Source organism: Bison bison, unplaced genomic scaffold (assembly GCF_000754665.1).
Source record: "Bison bison bison isolate TAMUID 2011002044 unplaced genomic scaffold, Bison_UMD1.0 scf7180017864494, whole genome shotgun sequence".
NCBI lineage: Eukaryota > Metazoa > Chordata > Mammalia > Artiodactyla > Bovidae > Bison > Bison bison.
The window spans coordinates 910,609-927,731 of NW_011495053.1; the positions used below are offsets into that span (position 1 = coordinate 910,609).

The 17,123-nt window shown below is 36.4% G+C and overlaps 1 protein-coding gene across 1 annotated transcript in view; it reads right to left on the bottom strand.

Moving 5' to 3' along the window:
- The window catches only part of LOC104979990 (CUB and sushi domain-containing protein 1-like), a 646,469-nt gene that overhangs the window by 397,937 nt on the left and 231,409 nt on the right, over positions 1-17,123 (bottom strand). The window contains exon 3 of the mRNA XM_010828522.1: positions 7,008-7,120. Within this exon, the coding sequence (XP_010826824.1) occupies positions 7,008-7,120 (113 nt within the window). The remainder of the gene's footprint in view (positions 1-7,007; positions 7,121-17,123) is intronic.

A 17,123-nucleotide genomic window follows, 5' to 3' on the forward strand; every position in this document is an offset into this window, starting at 1 on the left:
GTCCATGGAGTGGCACGGAGTCAGACACGACTGAAGCGACTTAGCAGCAGCAGCACTAGCAGTTTACTGTCCGAGCCACCTGAACACCCTGCAAATCAAGAACAAGAGAGGGGACGAGGCTCTGGCATCTAAGCCTGGGGAAGGACCGTCGTGAGGACTGCCGGCTCTGCTCTCCACCACCAGGGGAAGTGTGTCCTCCTCGGTAAGCTACGTCCTCAGCTGGGCTCACCAGCCTAGAGGACCTAACAGTCAAGAGGAAGGTAATTCTAGACGGTTCCCCTTCGTTTTAGCCTCAGTAATTGTTATGAATCCAAAGTAATGGTAAAGCATTGGCTAATGGACAGCTAACTGCTGTTCTTCCACCTTCACTTTCTTCAATTGGAAATGCTTCTCTCCTGCCAGGTGGATCATTCACGTTCCACGCTTTAATTCAGGTTGAGTTTGGATAATCACTTCAAGGGAGAAATAAATCAGCACTGACATCCTAAATAAAGCTTTGAGCTTGAAGGGTAATAATCTAGCTGTTCTTTCTAAATCCAGATCCATGGATGTTAAACGAAAGAAAATTCTACTTGAGGGATGTGTCAGAGGGAAATGCCAAATGCATGCAGGGAACAAGAAACTCTCTCAGTGAGAAGCCCCGCCCACCACGGAGTTAATCACTTAGTGACGCTGGAATGAAAGGTCTGCTCTGTGGCCAAGATTCACATTTCCCTGGTGAAAATCTAAGTAGTTTATGAACACGAAGCCCATTCTCTTCCCCAAAATAAATCATAATAAATGAAATCAATCCATTTAAGTTTTCACAGGTTTAACTGAATGGACTGTATGGAGTCCATTATTTTTTAAAGAAGAAATGCTTGTATATGCAGCGGGTCATCAAAACTCTTTGTCTTTAAACCATTTGAGTGTTTAATTTTTGGGAGGTGTCTGTGTGCGTGTGTTTTAGAAACTTCTAGATAATAAGATGTGTTAACCAAAGAGAAAATCAAGTTCCAATCAGCTAACTGTGACACCTATTATCAAATCTCCTTTTAGGTTTTGAGGGTAAGAAATTTGAACTACGGGATGAGATTAAGGTAGGGCTGAGTGAAGAATTTTTATCAAACAATATTTTTAAATATTTATTTAGAGCCACATGTCAAGTATTGAAATATTTGCTTGGAGCCCACACTGCCCTCAAGGATGCAAACAAAAATGACCACAGGAGAGGAGGTAACAGGTGACCTCTAACAACTCGGGGGGGAAAGCTGCTGCAAGAATTCAGGATTCACTTAATCCACATTATTTCACTTCCATCTATACACATTTCAGGCACATCAATCATGATTTAAAAGCTAAAATGTGATGAAATTGTAAAATGGAAGCATTTACAAACGAAAGTGCTTCTGTCTGTTTACCTGTCCAGTGGGATGAATTCAGCCTTTCTGAGGATGTCACAGAGGAAGAGTTCTATCTCAGGGCTGGTTCAACATTAACCTGACCCCACTGACTGCACCGCCAGCCCGAGGGACCACACTCCAGGCCTACCGGGAGCTCTGAGTACAAACCAGGGGATGTCCCACAGTTCTTACAGGTGCTAAGCTGTTGTCCGCCACATTTTTGCCCATAATTCTTCCTCACTCAGAAAGACCCCCCAGTGACCCATCTTCCTTGGAGAACGTGTATTCAATTACTGATACAAAGTCGGCATTTAGCACTGGCACTCTTTAAACACTTGGCAGTACAGCTCAAGTATTAACTCCATCAAGATCTCTGTCCCCGCGTACACGGGCCTTCCCTCCTGACCAGTCATGCCAAATACCATAGCTAGTTATTAGAACCAACTGCACTCTCTGTTCTACTGAATTTTGTCATTTTTGCCTGCTACTCCTTCAGAAAAAACACCATTTCATCATCATCTTTGTATTCTTAACATTTAGCTCAGTATTGAGCCTCTGGTAGATACTCAATAAAAGCATAATAAATGAGAGAGAATGAGTGAGTAAATCTATGTCCATTTACACAAGGATATACATATATGCTCCGTGCATATATAGTGTGTGTATATACATATATACACATATGTATATATATACAAAAGTGTGATTTTTGTGTACACACATATGTGGATACATGCTTATCTTTATGTGTGTATTTCCATACATGTAAACAAATATTATATTAAACATAGTACATTGTTAAGAATGACAACATCTGGAAATAGGCAGATTGATGTTTAATTTCCCCTCTTCACTATTTAGTAGCTATAAGGTCTTGACAAACTAAGTTACTATACATCACTATTTCATTTTCTCTGTCCAGTAATATTAGGTAATTTTGCTGTGCTTATAGGAATCTTGAAAATTTAATAAGAAAATGTATATAAGAATTCATACCATTTTAGGCATGTCTATTCATCCATCTGTTCATCCACCTGTCTGCCTGCTTATTATGTATCTACTTACCTATCAACTGTCTTAACTATGGATTATCAATCTATCCCTTTCATCTATCTACCTATTTTCATTTACTTATTTACTATCTATCCATAGAGAAACATATACCTTAGTGAGGACATAATGGTATAATCAATAGAATGAATAATTTTAAGACAAAACAAAATGAAAGAGCAGAGTTTCTCTAGAATAGAATTTTATAACACAGGGGAGTGCCTTTAAGCATCTTTGTGGGCAACTTTTTTTTCACTCCATCTATTGTGCTAGTTTGTATGCAATACAGGTTCCTGCCACAAGCTAATCTTTGCAATTTAGTAATGTCAAATTCTTTCTCACTCTGCTGGTGGTATTTTTCCTAAAAAGATTTTTTTAAAACTGTCAGATTCTTATAGATTTCAAGCACAAAATTTAAGGCCAATATATTCAAATATGGCACCATGGGAAGGTGAGATAAATGCTGAATGTGTAAAATTAGTATTTTATGGACAAAATATTTGACTGTCTACAATTGTGGTTAGTTTTTTTTTCCTTTTCAACTACCATGTCAGCCAGATTTTTAAAGAAATATTTAAGAAAATAGATTCTTACCATTTCTATCAGGTTTACCTTAGACAAGAATCCAACTTAACCTTCCTTTTACCTCAAACAATTACAGCAAAGGTAATTTCTGTGGTAAAATGTGCATAAAATTTCTGTTCCAATTTCTTTAAAAAAGAAAAAAAAGAGTCATTCCATGGATAAAGCCTTGGACAACTTGGTTTCCAATCAATAGAATTGCCCTACACTATCAATAAATGTTCTATAGAAGAAAAGTATTAATTTTAGTGAATACACATTGGACTCAATTTGAATCACAGAATCAGGGCTTTCTATTCAAATGCAGCTTGTATAATATCTAGAAATTCTTTTTATACAAATACTAGAGTATAAAAATACAATGTCAAAGAAACTTATTTTACCTGCAAAAATATTAAAAGTCAATCTAAATTATAGAAAACAATTGGTAAAAAAAAAAAACTAAAATTTTAAAATATAACCAATACTAAAATTACTGAAAGTTAATGTATGAAAAATTACCAAGTAATTCATGAAACATCTGAAGTGATATTCAGGATGTGCATTAATAAGAGATGTGTCACTTGAAAATAAATTAGATTTCAGAACCAAAAACTGGGAGTGAAATTATTTTCATCATACATTCGCTAGTGTTTCTAATATTTAGTTCACTTTGTCACTAGTAAGACAAAATATTAGAACAGAGAAGACTTGCCTTTTAAAAAGTGAAACAAATAAAATTATCAGAGTGACGGGTTCTTTGGGGCACAATTCTAGATTGTCACATGTCACCAAATGGATTTGTTCTCTTTGTTCTAAAGTCTCATGACAGCCTTGTCACACGTTTGTCACGATATAATATCTGTCGTGTCTTGACATGCCATGTTGAGTTTCTGACCTCCTGGAAGATTTTTTTTTTCTTAAATCATAAATAAATGTGGTGATACAAATAATTTTATTTCAGTAACTGAGATCTTGATGAAAACAGTTGGAAGGTAGAAAGAATGAATGTTATTTATATACCTAAGGCTTCAATATTGGACAAGCATAAGAATACTGATAGTAATTCATCTCACTGTAAATTACGTGTAATCCTAGTGTATTTATTATAAATTTACCAAATAAAATCATGCAAATTCTTTGGCTAGCCATGAAGAATAATGTTCTGTGACAGAACTAGGAAATATAACTTTATAAAATACCCTATTAAAGTAGTAACTTCAATTTTATTATTCTATATTTATGGGTTAAAATATGTTGATTTTATCAACAATCTATGAACTTACCCACTACTTAAAAAGCTAATTACTATATGTGAATAATATTAGTGAGATATGTATAAATATCTCCATTTAATTTTCAGGGTTAAATTCAATGACTGAACACATTAATTATAATAATTTAATTTACTGTTTCCATATTCCTTAGGTAGCTTAATATCTCCATGTATGAATAATAATTTATGTAAATAGTACTTATCCCAAAGTAATGTCAGTAAACTATAAAGTCCAGTGCCCAGATCAAGTCCAGGTTAAGTTTATTACTAAGCCTATCTTGTATAGACAGATTTTTTTTTTTTTTAAGAGTGGAAGATTTTCTCCCTATTCAACAAATAAATATAAATAAAAAATTAAACATGAATTTGGAAAAGTTGGTAATCATTTAAGAACTAGACAAAAAATTAAAGCTCATTTAGCATTAAAATTTTAATTCAAATTTTCCTCAGAGGTCTTGGATAAGACATAGACATTTTATTGTATTATTTGGTTTATATTAATTACTTGGAAGACAGTGTTGTCAGTGTAAAAACCAGTGGGATTCGATGTTCTAGTTCCAAAACAACTTTAGATATTTTTCTGACTCATTGGTTAGGCTTAATATTATATCTGAATAAGTGTATCTAAATATTTTATACACTGGTCTCAACACAAATTTCACTTTTTCCCATGACCATTATATTGGTTGGTTATAGCTGTGTATACATTTCCTGTGTGAAATGATATTGATAAACCAGCTGATATTTACAAAGTTTTAGTTTCTTCTGCAAAAATTCTTGTCTTTAATCTTCTATTTAGACTGCAATTAACCTTATTTCAACAGATAACACAAATTTATTTTATCAGTTGATTTGTAAGCTAATAAAAAATATTTTACAAGTAAAGATATTGCACATTTTATGATTTTTATTTTGCTAACAAAGCACTTTTATTTTGATGCTTTGCTTTCAAAATAACGAGTTGTATTTACTTGTAAATATCAGGCTATATTGTAATGCAACTATTGCAAACAAAAATTTCAAACATCTTCACACAACATTTTAAAAAATGCATTTAACTCATGGCTCTGTTTTTCTCATCATTTCTCCAATTTTGTTGATAACTTGTAAACATTTTTCCCAACAGAGACAATCTCACCAATCATTTTTCACTATGCCATGATGACAACCACAAACACCAACAACAACAGCCCAGAAAGATTCAGTTTAAGTATTCATATGGCAGTCACTCAGCGTCAGTAGAGTTTCTGCAACATTTATCTTAGGAAATTCACCAAAACACCATATTAAGGATCAACTTTGTCAGAAAGGGAAAGAAAACTGCAAAGGTTTCTAAAATGTTGAAGCATTAACCCACCTTCCGAAATACCATATGTGCTGACTGGACAAGTTCTGTTTCACAGTAGCTAGTACAGATTGCTTCAGAAACACTTTTGTAATGTCAAGCGAGAAAAAAATTATGTGAAGCTGGGGTATACAGGAAGTGGTAGATACAAGCAAATCTGAAAGCTAGTAGCACCTATTAACCTTGAACTAGCCTGTTACTCTTCCAAAGATTAAATGATCCCCAGGTAATCAGTAATGAGCTTAAAGATGAGTTACTCTTTCAGGCAATGGATGCACGTTTATATATAAAAGCAATGACCTGGAAAAACTGGAGTCAGAGTTAGTATAAAATTCTAAGCATTATTCCACATAAGACTTTACTTAAATAAAAGGATGAATTGTTCTGTTTATATTCCTTTGCAAAGAGGACAGTCTAACCTTGTATTTTCTGATAATTGCATAGTAGCTAAGTTCAGTTGCAAGAAGCATGTGTAGATTTTATCTTTCCAAGAAGAATGATTTTTGCCAAAGTGTGTGGAGTACTGCAAAGAGGAATACACACAGAGGCGACTTAATCCAGGAAGGCTGCTAAGTGAACACTGGATTGGGCCCACCCCCACCCTACATAGCCCTTTTCAATTCATGGGCTTCAGAGTTTATATTAAAAATCAAAGATTCTGCATTGCACATGAGAGAAAAATTAAAATATATATGTGAAACAAGACTAAACAGACCTCAGCACTTATATTTACCATATAGTAGTGCAATTTCCTAAAATTGAATATTTTGCAATCATGTATATTATTCCCTCTATCAAAGGTTGAAATCTCTTTTATCTTCTTTAAATTTCTGCCCAAAAGGGTCAACAATGACAGTGAGACCCCAAAGTCACTTCAGCACAAAGTCCGAAAACACCAAAAATTAAATAAAATAAAATGAAATGCACCCCCTATGCCTTGCAAGCACCAAACGAAATCACTTTCTTCATTTGAAGTTTCAAATTATGACAACCAAAATTCATGTAATGGGATTCACTTTACCTAGGCACCAACTCTGAATATTACTGTCCAACAATTATTTTAGGAAAGCTTGTCTGCATTAAGATTGAAGAAAAGGAAGACTGTCAATTAACATCCTAAATACTCGAAACGTCACTGCCAAACATCAAAAGAAAACCATTCTTCCAATGAAAAAGCTCTAGCAACAAAGGAAAATTGTCAACACACGTGTTGTGCCAGAAATTTGAGCCATTACAGTAATAGCATTCTCCCAGCATCAAAACAGAGAAATCAAACATTTGAACCATTAAAACCACCTCGGAAGCAGCAGCTTTGGTTTGTGTGAACAGCCTTCCTGGCCAGTGTGAAGCCATCGGCACAGTGGGTGTGGGCGGTGCACAGCAAGCATCTTACCTTCATACAGCGCTTTGAATCCCTGGGCACTCACGGCGAAGTCTGTCGTGAACCACAGAGTAAGGATGGAGCCACTGCTGACGATGGAGGAAGGCAGCTGAAATCCCGATAACCTGAATTTGAAAAAGACGTGAATACAGTTAAAAAGTATGAACTTGCTTCTGAAGCTTATTTGATGAAGTCACTCAATTCTTCTTTCCACCGTGGCCTATTTATTTTACATAAGTCATTGAACAATTACATGATCCGTACACCAGGCGTTGCCAGTTCATTGAAATGAAGCACATTCCAATACCAGAACTTGCTTATTTAAACAATTTTTGAAAAGATCCTTTCCTGAAGGAAATGTACAGTACACCATTGTCTAAACATAATGCATGAAAACGACGCACTCAACATTATACCTGCAACACAAATTAACATTCCACGTGCTTTTGAGTTTATTTTTCTAAGTGATGAGTGTGTTGTCACATCTCATTGTTAATATGCTTATCTTTTACTATTTCCATACAATAGATCCATTTCTCTTGAGAAGAAAACATACTAGTCACAGCATCAGAAATAAGAGTCAATGATTGCCTTGAACAGATGTCAAATGAATTGATTTTAATATTTGGTTTTCAAGACAGCTTTTTTAGATTGTAAGATATATGTTTCATTATCATTAGATAATGATACATTTAGATATCTTAACGATGATAAAGTCAGAACTCTGAAGGACTGAACTAGTATAATGATATGCACAATACTTTACAAATGAAGAGCTTTTCAAAAGGCCAAAGAGATGTTTCATCAGTTTATATTTTACCTAAAGTTTGCTAATTAAGCAGTGTCTCTACAGATACATGGTTTAGTACAGTCTGAACACAAACCTATGATTCACACACACACAAAAAAACAAACTAACTTGAGCATTCATTCCTAGTAGGAGAAACTCTGTCCTGCCAGGAAGCCTATGGTATTAAATGATTACAACCACTGTAGTTGCAGAATAAAACCAGAAGCTAATAAGAGAAAAATGAAAAGACAATCGCCAGCTGCTAAACAGCACATTTCCAAATAATCCATGGATCAAAGAAGTCGCAAGGTAATTTTTAAAAATACATTAAACTGAATGAGAATACAAAATCCAAGATATCAAAATCAGCAGAGCTGAGATGGGAAGGAATGGCACTATAAGCACACACAGAAAAGAGGAAAATTCTCATATTTGTAATCCAAGTACCCATCTCAAGAGCTTCGAAAAGGTATAGTAAAATAAACCAAAAGCCAACAGAAGGCAAAAAATTAAAAGGACCAAAATCAGTTGAAATGAAAGCAGAAAAACAATGAAACAAAGTTTCCACTTGGAAAAGATAAACAAAATTAACAAATGTAGCAGAAATGACCCTCCCTGCTCCAAAAAAAAAAAAGGGCAGGATAAGAAAAGACACAGATATCTAATATCAATAATAAAATAGCAGATATTACTTGAAACCTCACAGACATTAAAAAAATTCCATAAAAACTATAGCTATAAATTTGACAACTAAAATGAAACTTGTTACTTTCTTTAAACACACACAGGACTGCAACTTACTCAATGAAACAGATCAATGTGAATAAGCCTATAACTATTAAAACTCCCCCAAAGAAATGTCCAGGCCTGGCTGGTTTTACAGAGGAATTCTTTTGCCTGCCTTAAGAGTCAATGTCTGATTCACCCTAAAATGGACTGGAATGGGTGAACTTAACTCAAATGACCATTATATCTACTATTGTGGGAAGAAATCCCTTAGAAGAAATGGAGTAGCCATCATAGTCAACAAAACAGTCTAAAATGCAGTACTTGGATGCAATCTCAAAAATGACAGAATGATCTCTGTTCGTTTCCAAGGCAAACCATTCAATATCATGGTGATCCAAGTCTGTACCCTGACCAGTAATGCTGAAGAAGCTGAAGTTGAATGGTTCTGTGAAGACCTGCAAGACCTTTTAGAAATAACACCCCAAAAGATGTCCTTTTCATTACAGGGGACTGGAATGCAAAAGTAGGAAGTCAAGAAACACCTGGAGTAACAGGAAAATTTGGCCTTGGAGTACAGAATAAAGCAGGGCAAAGACTAATAGAGTTTTGCCAAGAGAACACACTGGTGAGAGCAAACACCCTCTTCCAACAACGTAAGAGAAGACTCTACACATGGACATCACCAGATGTTCGATACCAAAATCAGATTGATTACATTCTTTGCAGCCAAAGATGGAGAAGCTCTATACAGTTAGCAAAAACAAGACTGAGAGCTAACTGTGGCTCAGATCATGAACTCCTTCTTGCCAAATTCAGATGTAAATTGAAGAAAGTAGGGAAAACCACTAGACCATTCAGGTATGATCTAAATCAAATCCGGTATGATTATACAGTGGAAGTGAGAAAAAGATTTAAGGGACTAGATCTGATAAACAGAATTCCTGATGAACTATGGATGGAGGTTTGTGACATTGTACGAGAGACAGGGATCAAGACCATCCCCAAGAAAAACAAATGCAAAAAAGCAAAATGGCTGTCTGAGGAGGGCTTACAAATAGCTGTGAAAGAAGGGAAGTGAAAAGCAAAGGAGAAAAGGAAAGATATACCCATCTGAATGCAGAGTTCCAAAGAATAGCAAAGAGAGATAAGAAAGCCTTCCTCAGTGATCAATGCAAAGAAATAGAGGAAAACAGCAGAATGGGAAAGACTAGAGATCTCTTCAAGAAAATTAGAGATACCAAGGGAATACTTCATGCAAAGATGGGCTCAATAAAGGACAGAAATGGTAGGGACCTAACAGAAGCAGAAGATATTAAGAAGAGGTGGCCAGAATACACAGAAGAACTGTACAAAAAAGATCTTCACAACCACGATAATCACGATGGTATGTATGATCACTCACCTAGAGCCAGACATCCTGGAATGTGAAGTCAAGTGGGCCTTAGAAAGCATCACTACGAACAAAGCTAGTGGAGGTGATGGAATTCCAGTTGAGCTATTTCAAATCCTGAAAGATGATGCTGTGAAAGTGCTGCACTCAATATGACAGCAAATTTGGAAAACTCAACAGTGGCCACAGAACAGGAAAAGGTCAGTTTTCATTCTAATCCCAAAGAAAAGGGAATGCCAAAGAATGTTCAAACTACTGGACAATTGCACTCATCTCACACCCTAGCAAAGTAATGTTCAAAGTTCTCCAAGCCAGGCTTCAGCAATTCATGAACTGTGAACTTCCAGATGTTCAAGCTTGTTTTAGAAAATGCATAGGAACCAGAGATCAAATTTCCAACATTGCTGGATCATTGAAAAAGCAAGAGAGTTCCAGAAAAACATCTATTTCTGCTTTATTGACTATGCCAAAGCCTTTGACTGTGTGGATCACAATAAACTGTGAAAAATTCTGAAAGAGATGGGAATAACAGACCACCTGACCTGTGTTTGGGTCAGGAAGCAACAGTTAGAACTGGACATGGAACAACAGAATGGTTCCAAATAGGAACAGGAGTACGTCAAGGCTGTGTATTGTCACCCTGCTTATTTAACTTATATGCAGAGTACACCATGTGAAACGTCGGGCTGGAGGAAGCACAAGGTGGAATCAAGATTGCTGGGAAAAATATCAATGACCTCAGATACGCAGATAACACCACCCTTATGGCAGAAAGTGAAGAGGAACTAAAGAGTCTCTTGATAAAAGTGAAAGAGGAGAGTAAAAAAGTTGGCTTAAAATTCAACATTCAAAACTAAGATCATGGCATCTGGTTCCACTACTTCATGGCAAATAGATGGGGAAACAGTGGAAACAGTAGCTGACTTTATTTTTCTGGGTTCCAAAATCACTGCAGATTGTGATTGCAGACCTGACATTAAAAGATGCTTACTCCTTGCAAAGTTATGACCAACCTATACAGCATATTAAAAAGCAGAGATGTTACTTTGTCAACAAAGTTCCATCTAGTCAAGGCTGTGGTTTTTCCAGTAGTCATGTATGGATGTGAGATTTGGACTGTAAAGAAAGCTGAGCACCGAAGAATTGATGCTTTTGAACGGTGGTGTTGGAGACAACTCTTGAGAGTCCCTTGGACTGCAAGGAGATTGAACCCGTCCATCCTAAAGGAAATCAGTCCTGGGTGTTCATTGGAAGGACTAATGTTGAATCTGAAACTCCAATACTTTAGCTACCTAATGCGAAGAGCTGACTCATTTGAAAAGACCCTGATGCTGGAAAAGATTGAGGGCAGGCAGAGAAGGGGATGACAGAGAATGAGATGGTTGGATGGCATCACCAACTCAATGGACATGAGTTATAGTAAACTCTGGGAGTTGGTAATGGACAGGGAGGCCTGGTGTGCTGTGGTTCATGGGGTCACAAAGAGTCGGGCATGACTGAGCAACTAAACTGAATTGTAATGAAGTTCATAAGGATGGGATCCTAATCCAACAGGACGAGTGGCCTTATAAGAAGAGGACAAATGAGAAAGTCTCTCCCTTTCCTTCCTCCACATACAAACACTAAGATAAGGCCATGTGAGCACATAGCCAGAGGACAGGTGTCTATCAGTCAGGAGGAAAGTCTTCATAAGAACTTGACCATACCTCACCCTCACATAGATTTCCATCCTCTAGAAATGCAAGAAAATGAATGTTTGTTGTTTAAGCCTCCCAATCTATTAGTATTTTTGTTGTAGCAGACCAAGCTAAGATACTCTGATGCCCATGATAGACAAAGGCAGTACAGAAAAAGAAAACAAACCAATATCCCTCATAGATACAGATGTGAAAATCCTTAACAAAATTAGAGAAAATAAAGTAAACAATATATATGAATAATTATTCAACAAGACCAAGTAGGGTTTCAGTTCAGTTCAGTTCAGTTCAGTCACTCAGTCACGTCCGATTCTTTGTGACCCCATGAATCACAGTACACCAGGCCTCCCTGTCCATCACCAACTCCCGGAGTTCACTCAGACTCACCTCCATTGAGTCATTGGTGCCATCCATCCATCTCATCCTCTGTCATCCCCTTCTCCTCTTGCCCCCAATCCCTCCCAGCATCAGAGTCTTTTCCAATGAGTCAACTCTTCGCAGGAGGTGGCCAAAGTACTGGAGTTTCAGCTTTAGCATCATTCCTTCCAAAGAAATCCCAGGGCTGATCTCCTTCAGAATGGACTGGTTGGATCTCCTTGCAGTCCAAGGGACTCTCAAGAGTCTTCTCCAGCACCGCAGTCCAAAAGCATCAATTCTTCGGTGCTCAGCTTTCTTCATGGTCCAACTCTCACATCCATACATGACCACAGGAAAAACCATAGCCTTGACTAGATAGACCTTTGTTGGCAAAGTAATGTCTCTGCTTTTCAATATGCTATCTAGGTTAGTCATAACTTTTCTTCCAAGGAGTAAGCGTCTTTTAATTTCATGGCTGCATTCACCATCTGCAGTGATTTTGGAGCCCAAAAAACTAAAGTCTGACCCTGTTTCCCCATCTATTTCTCATGAAGTGATGGGACCAGATTCCTACTCCAGGGATATATATGCAGTTCAGTATTTGAAAATCAACCAATGCATCTGCCATAATAACAGGTTGTAGAATAAAATCACATGATTGCAATATTTGACTAATTTAAAAACATTTGACTAATTTAAATATGAAGTTATGACAAAAAATTTAATAAAATATGCACAGAGTTTTAAAACTTCTCCAACTTGACAGTAATTACCTGCAAAAGAACCTACATCTCACATTATATTTATTGAGGGAAGACTGAATGTTCCCCCATAAGATTGAGAACAGGCAGAAATGTATGTATGATTTCATCCCTTTCGTTCAACACTGTGCCAGAAGACTTAGCCAGTGTAATAAGCCAAGAAAAAGAAATAAAAGCATACAGATCAGAAAGGAAAGAAATAAAATCCCGCCTATTTGCAAATAAAGCAATTATCTATATATGTTATGCCAAGGAATCTGTAAGAAAACTCCTAGAGCTAATAGTTGAAGTTAGCAAGCATGTAGTATATACAATAGTCACACAAAATTCAATTTTATTTATACATGCTAGCACTGAACATGTGGACACCAAAATTAAAGATACAGTGCTGTTTACAATCAGCCAGAAGAATACTTAGACGTAACAAAATAGGTACAAGACTGTGTCCTGAAAACTGTATAATGCTGAAGAAAGAAATGAATGAAAATTTAAATAGAGAAATATATCATGTTGAGAGATTGGAAGACTCAGTATTGAAAAGACATCAACTCTCCCCAAATTTTATGTACGTTTAAGACGGTTTTCATCATAATCCCAGCAAGATTTTTTTTTTAGATATAAACAAGATTATTCTAAAACTTAAATGGAAAGCCAAAGAAAACAAGGAACATCGTAAACAATTTTGAACAAGAATAAAATAGCAGAAATTTTGAAAATAAATAAATCAGTACACTGGTTTTTACCAAAACCATGTGGTATTGACAGAGGGCAGACTCACCCATCACTGAATCAAAACAGAGAACTCAGACTCCTGTAAACATGCCCAAATGATTTTTGAAAAGTACAAAGGAAACTCAGTGGAATAATGAAAGCCTTTCATTGAATGAATGGTGCTTGAACAACTGGAAGTCCACAAGCAAAAACTCTACATAACACCCTACAGAAGTCCAATGTCCTATAGAATAATTAACTCAATATTGATCACAGACATAAATGTAAAATGTAAAAGTGCACATTTTTTACAAGAAAACAGGGGGAAACCTTTAGGGTCTTGGACTAGCCAACGTTCCTAGAGGGGACACCAAAAGCATAATCCATAAAAGGAAAAAGTGATCTACCAGACATCATAAAAATTACAAACTTTCACTCCATGAAGGGCACAGGTAAGAAATGAAAAGACATGCTGGAGACTACTAGAAAATATTGGCAAGCCACATATATGACAAGGACAACTGTTTTGTCATATATTAAAAAAAAAAACATTTTAAAAGACTCAATAGCAGAAGGACAAATAATTTAACTATGCAAAAAACAAAGTGTCATTTCATCTAAAAAATATACAGATGGCAAATAAACACATGAAAAGATGTTCAATATCATTAGTCATTTGGGAAATGTTAACAAAAAACATAAAGAAATATTACTACCCACCTATTCACAAGGTCTAAAATGAAAAATAGTGAAAATACCAAATGTTGGCTTGGGTGTGGAGAAAATGCACTGCTTATAAATCACTAGTGGGCAGAGTCATTTTGGAAAAACGTGTGACAGGGTTCTTAAAAAAAATTAAACATGCAATTATCATATGACCAAGCAATGATTCTTCTGAGCAGTATTTACCCCAGAGAACTGAATATTTATGCTCACACAAAATCTGTAGAAGAATATATATTCATATATATATATATATATTTATATTTATATGTTTATATATATTCATATATATATATATATGCATGTATATATTAACATATATATATGTACACACACACCAAGTGTCTTCAGTTGTGTCTGACTCTTTGTGACTTCATGGACTGTAGCCCGCCAGGCTCCTCTGTCCATTGGATTCTCCAGGCAAAAATACTAGAGTAGGTTGCCATTTCCTCCTTCAACAGATCTTTCTGACCTAGGAAACAAATCCATGTCTCCTGCATTGGCAGGCAGACTCTTTACCATGAGTATCAATCACCTGGGAAGCCCATATATATACATGCATACACATATATACATATACTTAATCACAAACTGGAAATTATGCATATGTCCTTCAAGAGCTGAATGGTTTCCGCATTGTGGAACATCTATGCCATGCATTGCTACTCAACAATAAAAAGAAATGGACTATTGACTTTTAACACCTGGATGACTCTCCAGAGAATTATGTAGAGTAGAAAACAGTCAATCCAAAATAGATTACATACTGTATGACTTCAACATTTTTGAAAAGACAAACTTATTGAAAAGGGGAATGGGCTATCTGTGACCAATAATTAAGAAGGGGTTGGGACAGGAGGGAGGTGAGCATTACCATTAAAGGATCACATGAGGGATTCTTGGGCTTCCCTCATGGCTTCTGCAATGCAGGAGACCCCAGTTCGATTCCTGGGTTGGGAAGATACCCTGGAGAAGGGATAGGCTACCCACTCCAGTGTTCCGGCCTGGAGAATTCCATGGACTGTATAGTCCATTGGGTCGCAAAGAGTTGGACATGACTAAGCAGCTTTCACTTCACTGAGGGATACGTATCTTCTGCATCTGGGCAGTTTCAAGGTGAATATCCTTTAGTGTCCATCTACTACCATTTTTTAAGATACTACCTTTGGAGAAGCTGGGTAAAGTATACACAACATCTGTGTTGTTCCTTACAATTGCATGTAGATCTATGATTTTCTCAAATATAGAAGTTTACAAAACAAAGTTTGGAGTGGTTGGGGCAGAGGCACTTAAGAACATATATATATTGAGATAAAAATCATCTAATTAATAAAACACAGAGTATTTAATAATAAAACATCTTCTCACTAGGTTGAAAACAAAGTTAACAGAAAAATGTTAAGGATTATTTTATTTAGTGATAGTGTGTTTTGAAGTTTTAAATAAGTTTAAGTATAAAATAATGTGGTTTATTATTGTTGTTGTTTAGTTACTAAGTCATGCCCAAATCTTTGCGACCCATGGACTGTAGCCCACCAGGCTCCTTTGTCTATGAGATTTCCCAGGCAAGAATGCTGGAGTGAGTTGCCATTTCCTTCTTCAGGGGATCTTTCTAACCCAGGGACTGAACCCGTGTCTCCTGAATTGGAAGGCAGATTCTTTATCACTGAGACACCAGGGAAGCTCAAATAATGTGATAACACATTAAAATAAACTCATTTGAGTTCTCTTTAATGAATTGTATAATGAATTGTGAATAAGAAGGGAAAGTGTCAAATAATAGTTTAAATCACTTTACATCACTGAAGTGGCATGAACTCATTCATATGTGAGATCTAATGAATGAGGCCGAATGTTGGTTGAGGGCAGTGGAGAGTGTGACCTGTTCTAGTTAATCATTAAGAACATTCAAGGGCTAAACTTGTGGTCCAGTGTTTACAGACTTTACCCCTCACACCAGTGGTGAGAGAGGAATGTGATAGCAATGACAGTGAGGCACTCGATTTTTGGTCTCCCTGCAAACATGTCATTAAGAAAATCATAGCAGTTTTCATTCCAATACAAAAGAAAGGCAATGGCAAACAATGTTCAAACTACCACACAACAGCACTCATTTCACATGTTAGCAAGGTAATACTCAAAATTCTCCAAGCTAGGATTTAACAGTATATGAACTGAGAACTTTCAGATAGACAAGCTGCATTTAGAAAAGGCAGAGGAACCAGAGATCAAATTGCCAACATCTGCTGGATCACAGAAAAAGCAATGGAATTCCAGATAAACATCAATTTCTGCTTCTTTGACTACATGAAAGCCTTTGTGTGGAGCACAACAAACTGTGCAAAATTCTTTAAGAAATGGGAGTACCAGATCACCTTCCCTGCCTCCTAAGGAACCTATATTCAGATCAAGAAGCAACAGTTATAACTGGCCATGGAAACCAGTTATAACCAGTTATAACTGGTTAAAAATTGGGAAGGGAATGCATCAAGGCTGTATATTGACACCCTGCTTATTTAACTTATATACAGAGTGCATCATGAGAAATGCTGGGCTGGATAAAGCACAAGTTGGAATCAAGATTGCAGGGAGAAACACCAATAACCTCAGATATGCAGATGACACCACCCTTATGGCAGAAAGTGAAGAGGAACTAAAGAGCCTCTTGATGAAAGTGAAAGAGGAGAGTGAAAAGGCTGGCTTAAAACTCAACTTTCAAAAAACGAAGATCATGGCATCTGGTCCCATCACTTCATGGCAAATAGATGGGGAAACAATGGAAACAGTGACAGACTTTATATTCTTGGGCTCCAAAATCACTGTGAATGGTGAGTGCAGTCATGAAATTAAAACCTGTTTCCTCCTTGGAAGAAAAGCTATGACAAACCTAGACAGCATATTGAAAAGTAGAGATGTCTCTTTGCCAACATAGGTCCATCTAGTCAAAGCTATATTTTTTCCAGTAGTACT